General features: G+C 39.1%; 2 protein-coding genes across 2 annotated transcripts in view; both read left to right on the top strand.

Moving 5' to 3' along the window:
- Positions 1 to 1,283: 1,283 nt before the first annotated feature.
- LOC138027703 (short-chain collagen C4-like) lies at positions 1,284 to 7,210 on the top strand. Its single transcript, XM_068875282.1, has 6 exons — positions 1,284 to 1,930; positions 2,314 to 3,507; positions 4,591 to 4,667; positions 4,963 to 5,079; positions 5,984 to 6,172; positions 6,593 to 7,210. Exons 2-6 carry the CDS (start codon positions 3,266 to 3,268, stop codon positions 7,072 to 7,074), a joined length of 1,107 nt encoding a protein of 368 aa, XP_068731383.1. The 5' UTR covers positions 1,284 to 1,930; positions 2,314 to 3,265; the 3' UTR covers positions 7,075 to 7,210.
- Positions 7,211 to 8,875: 1,665 nt separating this feature from the next.
- LOC138026737 (uncharacterized) overlaps positions 8,876 to 9,673 on the top strand; it is a 5,114-nt gene continuing 4,316 nt past the window's right edge. The window contains exon 1 of the mRNA XM_068874189.1: positions 8,876 to 9,567. Within this exon, the coding sequence (XP_068730290.1) occupies positions 9,208 to 9,567 (360 nt within the window). The 5' untranslated portion in view covers positions 8,876 to 9,207. The remainder of the gene's footprint in view (positions 9,568 to 9,673) is intronic.

Below are 9,673 nucleotides of genomic sequence, written 5' to 3'. Positions count from 1 at the left end.
TATTATTATGTAATATGCTGTTACCTTAAAAAGATACCCTAACAGATACCAGCTTAGACTTTGTGGCCCAAAAAACCTTTAGACACCTTAAAAGATATCACGATCATCCCCGCCCGTTGCCCCCCGCGGGGTTAAAAAGTTCTAGCTCATCTTCCTTCCGAACACAAATTTAAGAAATCAGTCGTTGGGTGCCCCAGATATTTTCCAGGTTTCATTTGTCAAGTATAGCAAGAACGTTCACGAATCCTATATTTCAATCGAATCTTTGTAGCGCCGCTATTTTGCGCTTATTGGCAATTTGCTTTTTTGTCACGTCGCTTTCGCCTAAAGACAACTGTTGACGCTGTTGTGCCGCATTACAATCAAAGAAATTATTTTAATATTATTTTAATCCCCTGAATTTCTGTTAAAGACGATAGCTCGTTTTGACTCAAAAAAATTGTGGACTCTTGTAGATCGTCCGATATCACGGCAAAGGCGCGTTTACACGACAGAGGAAAAATGGCACGGGTCCGATAAAAAGTGGAACGGTTCCAATCATGTTGTAAAGAAACAGTGAACTTTTATCCGCTCCGCTATTGAACCATAGGCGCCTATGGTCCTGTAGTGGAACGGATAAAAGTTCACTGTTTCTTTACAAAACTGAATGGAACCATTCCACTTTTTCTCGGACCCGTGCCATTTTTCCTTTGTCGTGTAAGCGAACCTCAAATTGGTGATGATCTGCCTGTCGAGCTCTCTCTGTTGACCTCTGTTGTGTACTTTGTCAACGGCGAAGAAAGTTATATTACTCGAAATCACCCGCTTCAAGTTCTCTTTTCGCTTTAGTTCACTCAGTGAAACTTTTCTAGCCAGTTGACCCATCAGTTCTAAACGTTTACGTTCATTTCAGTCAAAAAGTCGACCAATAAATCCCGATGCAACAGTGATTTGTTAATTTGGTGGCTGTATTTAACTTGGTAATATTGTGTTGACTTGAATTTATCACGGTCAATTTTCATTGTAAATACAACTCTTACCACTCAGCCTATCTTTATTCGTCGTGATTCTATTCATCTATTCCCATTATGTCATCAACTCCCGGCATATTTTGCTGTTTTTTTGCGTTATTACAATCATGCCAATAGAGCCCTTTCGTGTTACAAAATTTACCTCTAGTGTTCCCGTTTCAGTGCTGCTTTAGGAATCCCCAAACCTCAAATCATACACCATAGCACGAGAGGAACCACTAACTCAGTGAGTACACTAAAAGGTCACCCTTCCCATGCAAAACTGTTACAAAGGGAAGGGGAATAAAAAGAGCCCCACAAAATCTGTTTTGATGTTTATAACCGTTATTGCTTTCATACTGTAAATGAATGTAAATAAAACGTAAGAAAGTTTTGTATTGCTAATATACCTTTGAGAGGAAGACAGCGACGCTAACGAAAGCTTGAAAAATGAATCAACATTTTCTGACGCTATCGTAGAACTGTTTGCCGTCTATATCCCGCACTGTTCGAGTATCACAATATCGGCGAAAATGCTCCAAGTGTATTGTATTGAAAGAATTCGTTATTGAAGTAAATATGGAGAATGAAGGATTGCTTGGAAGTATGTTCACGTTGTCGTCAAAACTTCATCGATTGAATGTGGTTACATTTATTCCTATTTTACTTTATTAGGGACTTCAACATCTACGACGGCGACGAACTGAAAACGTCACCTCAAAATATAAACTTTGCGCTTTCGTAAGAGTTCCGCGATTATTCTGTCTCGTTCATGTCATGAGGCGAAGTATCCTAAAACTCAATTGAAAACGAACGCTTCCTCACGTTATTGTCAAAACCCGGCTCAAATTTCGTGATTTTATGTCGCAAAGTACTGGCAGAAATACGTGATAACAAGTGCCCACTACGTTTATTTTTTCTCTTTTAACCAAATGATATACGTTGCGTTCTCTTTACTCTGGCCTTCGTCGTTTCTTAAACTCTGCTTTACTTTCTTGTTTTCCAGAGGACGGAAAAGAAATGTATTGAGAAATATATGCTGCAAATGCAGCACGCCTTTTTGCGGCATTAAAACCTAGTTTAGGACGAGTCGCTGTTTCCGTTGCATCCTCGTCCTTGCCAAAGCTCTTTGTTATGGACAAATGAGACATAAGTACATCATTTACGACATGTTCGCGTACGTTTCATCTTATTCAAACTGACAACCGTTCATGCTAAAGGTTAAGGACGGATTTTCATCGCATTGTACAGACCAAATTTCATTCGGCATGTCAACTTTTCCAGTTCTTCAACAAATGACCCAATTGTTTCTATCAACAACCAGAGCATTTTAATTCTAACACTGAATTCACTTGGCTTACAGAAAGATCCTTGGGGAGCGAAGACATTAAATCGCCGAAAGCTTATTAAATGTGTCACTCTAGCTTTTCTGCATTCTTTGGTTCAAGAGAAAGGTACAGACAATTCTAAATCCGTCGTCTTATAGGTAAGAACGCCGCTCTAAGAACTGTAATATGTCAACAATGTATGCGGAAGATCGGCGCTCTCTGTTGCACAGACCGTCGTCAATTAAGTCAGATGTAGAATGTTATTTTTACAGTACCCTACATGGACAATTGAAAAGTTATTTTCAGATGCTCACGACCTCCACATAACCTAAAATTTGCTCAGTTCACGTCGTCGTCAGGCCGAGAACGGCAATTGGCATGGAAACACGCTTCCAAAACTACGGTTTGAAAACAGTTAATGATGAAGCACTGTCATTTCCTGCTGTTAGATTTCATAACCTTTTGCTAGTCTTTCAGAAAAGCCAACCGAGCAAAGTTACTTTGAAACCACGTGCACTTATCATTATCCTAGAAATATTTATATGCAAATCTGTCTGAGCAGTCCAACTGTTCAAGGGAAATATTTCAGGGTTGCGGTTCCATTAAAGGCAAAGCTTATTTTCGTTGGCTATCGCTTAGAGTTTCTTAGTCACAAAAATATTGTTATTCCCGGGCCACTTGGATGTAGATTGATTGTGTACACCAGGTGAAAATAATTTTCCATCCGTTGACTGACATATTGACATTTACGCGCGTGACTCTTTGTTCAGTCAAAAGCATCTCAGTTGTAAACGCGAAAAAGTTCAAGCTTGTATCTTTGTGAAGCTCTCTGCAGAATCAATAAAACTTCTTTCTTGTGATTCACCTAAGGTATATTTATTTCGGTTCTCCAACTTGATACTCTACTTGTACCGAAGGCAGTGATCAAAGAAGACCATTTCGTCAGCTATGAAGTACCCGCGAGTGAAAACCCCTTGTGGTGGTTTGCGTTTCCTTGTTGTGTTAATGATGTGCTTTACCATTTTGGTTCACATCTCAGCCATGGATGATCAGCGTCCAAATAATCACGATGTCCATGCAACTGGACAAAAGACTGAGTCGATGCTGTTTCGCGAACGCAGAGGAATTAAGAAAAACACCACTCAAAACCCACAGGACATTGAAAAACGAGTGAAAATCCTTGAAGAGAGGTTTGTCCTCGATAATTTATAGCTGCTTATCCTCCCAATCTCAAATATAACGTATTGTCATCTCTCCGGTCGAGACTGATTAATCTTTTCAATTTTTTCTTGATTTGTTCATTGTTTCCAATGGTGTATTTTTGCGAAATAAGAACCATGATCCCAAAAAGTGCTTCGTCGAGTCTCCTGGCCACCAAAATAATTTCATAACATTCCTATACAATTGGGCTTCATGCGTTGGGAGTTTGTTTACACTTCAATCAATAATTTTCAGAAAAAAAATTTCAGCTTGAAATTGATTTAGCAAAGGCTAAAACTTCCTTCAGAAACTTGGTATCTCTTAATCTCTTAATTATTCTTGTTTCTAGCAGTATTAAAATGTTGCCAGTTAATTTAACTCCAAGGGAAATATTAAGCAAATGTGAGAATAATATACACAATAAATGAAATGGTGATAATGGAACCCACTGGAGACTCGGAAAAATCCGAGCCCCAGATGAGAAATATTGCTGCAGTTTCAATTTCGTGCGTGTGTGTGAAATGTTCAGTAGAAGTGAATGAGTCTGTCGATTTTTGCGCAGAAAGAGAAATTTAGTTCGCTAAAATTAAATTTATTATACCAATGAAGTGATCTCCTTGCAAAATTAAACTTGTTGTTTAGAAAATACTCCGCTTGGAGGTATTTATCAAAACGATGGGGCAATGTAAACGCTTTGGAAAAAAAATCAATAAAAGCCTCGAAGGAAAGAGCCATATCAATTACGCCACTCCATGCAGGATATCATGTAAAATGTCAGCTCAAACGAAAAAAAATAAAATTAAATAAAATAAATAAAATCACACCACCAGAAAACTTCCACATGTCTGCAGGGCTTGTTCCAATCAGATCTAGTACGCAATCAAAAGTTAGCATCATCTCTGTAAAACTCTGTAACATTTAACTCAACATGGACAGTTGTTCAGCCTGTGGGTTCTTTCCCTAAAATATAATTATGCCTTTACCTGTTTGAGCTTGGGTACTCAGACATGACCATCTGATAACAATCAACAATTCAGATGAATATCAACACTTCAATATATATTTTTTTGTAGATTTGATGCACTGATGCGGTCCCCTCCTCTGGGATCAAGTGGAGATTCTTACTCCTCACTTACAGCCTACCTATTGGGTTGGTATCAAACCCACCCATGATTATAAGATAATGATATTCAAAAGATCAGTTATTTCTCAGTTTTTTTATTTATTAGAGACAAAACAGAAAATAAACTCTCCTCTGATTTGTAATGTTCATGCCAGTACTTGAGCGCAACAAAGTTCTGGCATAAAGATGTTATTTTCGTTAGGTTATGTTTGTAAGGAAAGTAGTTCAAGGTTAAGATAACTGCCAACAACAATTTTTAAGGAATTACCGATTGGTGAACTCTAAGACACTGAATGCTTTTGTACCATTTTCATTCTCAAAGGAAAGAATATCCAAAACAGTGGAAAGGAAAAGATGGGACCTCCTGGACCCCCTGGTCCACCAGGGAAACCAGGATTGGCTGGTATCCCTGGTTCGGATGGAAAAACAGGCCTCAAAGGTAAACCAAACTCCACACTGCTCAGAGACTTCACTTCATAGAGCTGTCATAGATTTCGCTGTCTTCGAATTAATTCTGCCGGCCCAAAACCTCTGAAACTGTGAAGAAAGCACCGCTTTCGTGATGAATAAAACCATGCTGGCTATGGTATATCAAATTTAATGTACAGGAGGAGGAGGTGTTTACAACGAAATTTGTGGCCGTTTCTGAGAGAAGGAGCCAAAACTAGGAAAAACATTAATCTATAGGTAAATCAACTTCAATTCTTTCCATCAGTACTCAAAAAAAAAAAAAAAAAAGAAAAAAGAAAATTAGTCTCATCTGAAAAATGGAGTCTGCTGTGAACAAAGGAAAAATTTTATCTTTTGGCCTCCACCACAGTTTAAAGCTTTGAAATTGTAGCAGCAAAATAGCGTGGTAGAGCCCCTTTAAAAAGATAAAAAAGTTCAAACTGGTCCAAGCTGAGGATGATTTGATTCAACCAATCGCCAAATAGAAGTGTTTAAACGTCTTTCATCGGATCATTTCCAAACTGAATACAGGATAACTACAAACAGAACATTAGAAAACCAAAACCAATGCAAGTAATTACTTTGGCCAATCAAAAAGGAGGGAAACATGCCTTATTTCTTTGATTATTTCAGCAACATAATCAGGTGTGCGTAAAAATTATATAACTGTCTGACATAGTGAATACCTTATAAATGTTGCTCCAGTAAGCAACGAAATGTCGTTTCTACCTTTTGCCCATACTTTATGCTAAAAATTAGTTTCACACCGAGTTAAACATCGTCCCCGTCTTCCCTTTTGTTTGTGACCATGGAAAACTGCTCCCTTGCAACTTTTCCCATCAGCACACAACAAATGATGATGACACATGCGAGTGTACCTCTTTTCCCCACAGGGGAACCAGGAAAGCCTAGCACAAACACACCGTTACCAGGCCCTCCTGGTCCTAAAGGACAACAAGGAGCCCAGGGACCTCAAGGAGCCAAAGGAGAAAAAGGACAAAACGGAACTGGACAGTCAGGGGTGAAGTATGTTCGGTGGGGAAGGACCACATGTCCCAGCGGTGCTCAGATTGTTTATAAAGGTATAAAAATCACTGAACAAGGCAACTGAACGCTTCCTATCACCAGGCATTCCGTGAAAAAAGCTTATTGCATCAGTTGAAAATAGCAGCTGGCCCAAGCAATTACACTTACTTTGCTTCATGTTTTGGTGCTTGTGATAAAATTCTTGAAGTCTCAAATTTTCCCTTCTTTATAGGTATAATAATAAGTCACAGGGGTCGTGGGGAGTAGAAAACGAATTACGCAAAAGGAACATGAATCAAAAGGAAATACTGACCTCGCTAAAAATAGACTGAATGAAAACATAGCATGGAAATAACGGCCAAAAACAACAACATTGAGAATTCCTTTAGAAGTGTAATTTAATTTGGAATCAGTACTTGTTTTTTTTCCTCTCTGAGCAAGCTAAACGCGTTTTACATACCATTTCCACGTTTTAGGGATAATTGGGGGTGAATGGCACAACCACTACGGTGGTGGAGCTAACTACCTTTGTCTTCCTCACAATCCAAAGTACGACAAGTACAAAGATGGTCACCAGACTGCAGGATACATTTACGGCACTGAGTATAAAGTCAGTGAATACAACGGAGACCCTTTTAAGAGAAATCTCCATGATCATGAAGCCCCCTGTGTTGTCTGCTTCGTGGCGTCACGTGGTTCAATGCTGATAATGCCCGCAAGGAATGACTGTCCATCTGGATGGACCGAAGAGTATCATGGGTATCTGATGACTGAAAATCATGGTCACAGACATTCACGTGATTTCATCTGTGTCGATGGTGATCCAGAATATGTTCCTGGTAGCCATGCTGACAAAGATGGTGCCTTGTTGTATCCCGTGGAAGGCGTTTGTGGTTCACTTCCCTGTCTTCCATATGTCAACCATCGAGAGTTGAGATACGCGATCGGCACCAAGTAATGAAAGGAGAAGGAAGGCTTGAACGGTAGTTGCTTTGCATTAGAACTAAACAGAAACTAAATAAAATATCAATCGCTAGCAAGCCAGAGAGCAAATGGAGAGTAAGGGTGCAAAACAATAAACTTGTTGATCTTAATGAGTCTTGTGTTACACGATTATGTTCAATTCGATCCACTAATCAGTATCCTACAGCTGAGATGTCTTGGAACAAGTGCCCTCTTCGATTGGTACCGAATATACTAAACATTTTAGATGTACTCAAGTCTTCTTACAAAACTCAGTAGAAATTGATCCTCCACAGCAAGTCCATTTTCATTAATTAATTGAAATTTCTCCGACAAATCAGATAAGACCCCATTGGCATGAAACCCAAAGTTGACCCCAATGGAACGAAAATACGCAGGCATTTGAGCTTACCTAACCTAGATAACGGACAATCTTTCCTCCCTTGTACCCATTCTTTTTCTAAGTGGCACCGTCCTGGGCATGTATTTTCATGTGCCTCTTTCAACAAGAATTGGTACAAGAGAGGAAGGATTGTCCATCTGTCTGGTTTAGGTACGAGTATAGACCTCTTTCATAATGGCGGCCCAAGAAAATACCCTTTTGTTTAATGCTAATTACCCTTTGTAGCGTCGCTACAACGAGCAAATTTCAAAAGAATATTTGTTTCAAAATGAGGGCAGTAGGTCTAATTAACATAAACACAAAAGAATGAAAAAGTGGTCGCCATTTATGACAGTGACATATGACAGTGGCACTTTCACCCTGTTTGACAACTAAGATTAGCATAAAATTTACCATGAAATTCGAAGAAAAGCATAAAATTCCGTTTTTGACGGCCTTGTCAAACGCGAGCAAAATCATACATATGTTTCAACGATGACCAAGTACAGGAAGAAACTATTCACCGGCCTTTACATGAAATGGGACTCGACTCGACTCCTTCACACCACGAAAGCACGAGGTTAATTTAGTTCGCACCTTGACCTATCGTTGTTTTCGTTTTTGGTCTGATTCCTCTTTATGCGTTCTTGCCTTTAGTTAATGAAATTGAAAAACTATTATTACAAAATGGGTTTCCTGTGGGCAAGTGAAGCGTTCAAATCCTGTCACAACATCCCTAAGAAAACATTCATTCTGGTTTTGCCCTAGCTATTTAGATTTAAAGAATAAAAATGTCTCGCGAAGTGTAAATTCTTGTATTGATAGTTTCTATAGCTTCGTTAATTAGGGTTGTTTTTCAAAATAATAGACGAGTTCACGCTCTTGATTGCATCATGGGTAATCAGGACAACATGGCGGGAAATTCAAAGGTTTGTATGGAAATTCGAAGCAAAATATACTGTTCATGACTCAACTTTATAGACTTTCTCCTTCATAAACCAAACAAATAAGTTCATGTTTACAACTACTGAGATGAACTAGACTTGGTATCCGTTGTTTGGAATTCCTAAATATTTCATTTTTTTGTCTCCATACATTCTCTGTAATTTTGTGCCTTTGGAATTAAAGGAAATGTATGGCAGAAACTCCTTTTAATAAAATAATGTCTACAACATCCATTCTCTCCAAATTTATTCTGCCGCATCTTTGAGCGCATATCTTCTGTTTTGGAAAACAAAAAACCAAAAATTGCATATTATGAACACTTTTCATCGTTTTGAACTTCCTTACAAACCTTTGAATTTCTGGCAATCTTGCCCTGATTGCCCATGATTCCTTTAAAAAAACTCAGATTTTCCACTAATTTGAATGCCAAGTTGTTATCGGACAGTTCAATAAGCCAATCACATTCAAAGTTGCAGTTTAAATCAACCAATCACAACTTTGGTTTCAATCACCATAGAAACAGTGTACAGGCTCATGGCGCAGAATGGCCGGACATCATTGATATGCAGGAGTTAAAATCTTATTAGCATAATAGCACCGCGTGAAATATATTTTCATATGGTTGATATCTTTTTTTGTGCACTGCGGTCCCTTGGGAAACTGTATTGCAAGGTCGTTAGCGCCTATTTACACGTTGGAGTTTCTATTGTTTATGCAAGGGTTTTTAAGGTTGGTTGTTCGCGCCACTTTCCATTCACGCTAGCGACCCAGAACTTCGGTCTTTTCTTGTAGAGATTTACTATGGAGAACAGCGACAGTTGCTCGGCCGAGAAGGATTATCTACGCTATCGGCCAGTTGCTGGTACCAGCCAATCTGCGTTTAATCTTAACCCATCAGTCGCGGAAACCTCCAGAAGGTCAAACCAAACGCAGTCACGCATGGCAGAGTCGCCGCTTGTGCAAAATGTGTTCAATATATTCAAGAGCTCCTTAGAGGTCAAACTTGAAGAAAAAGGCAAACAGATCGAGGGAAAATCAGGGACTGACAAGCAAGTCGGTCGACTCCGATTCAAGGGAAACCAAAAGCAGTTTGAGCACAACGCCAAGCTTGATTCTGTCCTTGACAGAATTAGAGAGGAGGCTGATGGTTCCAATGTTGCGGTGAGCGAGTTGATAAAAGAAGGAAAGGGATTAATTCTAAAACGGCGAAAGCTTATCAGGATCGCGGATAAATGTGTTGATGGCTGGAAGGTGGCAGATGAGTACA

This window comes from Montipora capricornis, chromosome 12 (genome assembly GCF_036669925.1).
Source record: "Montipora capricornis isolate CH-2021 chromosome 12, ASM3666992v2, whole genome shotgun sequence".
In the NCBI taxonomy this organism is placed as follows: domain Eukaryota; kingdom Metazoa; phylum Cnidaria; class Anthozoa; order Scleractinia; family Acroporidae; genus Montipora; species Montipora capricornis.
This window is presented reverse-complemented; position numbering and strand designations above follow the sequence as displayed.

Coding starts and splice junctions, on each gene's coding strand:
- LOC138027703 (XM_068875282.1), top strand. CDS start 3,266: ATGAAGTACCCGCGAGTGAAAACCCCTTGTGGTGGTTTGCGTTTCCTT. Junction 3,508..4,590: donor GTGAAAATCCTTGAAGAGAG/GTTTGTCCTCGA, acceptor ATTTTTTTGTAG/ATTTGATGCACTGATGCGGT. Junction 5,080..5,983: donor TGGAAAAACAGGCCTCAAAG/GTAAACCAAACT, acceptor TTTTCCCCACAG/GGGAACCAGGAAAGCCTAGC.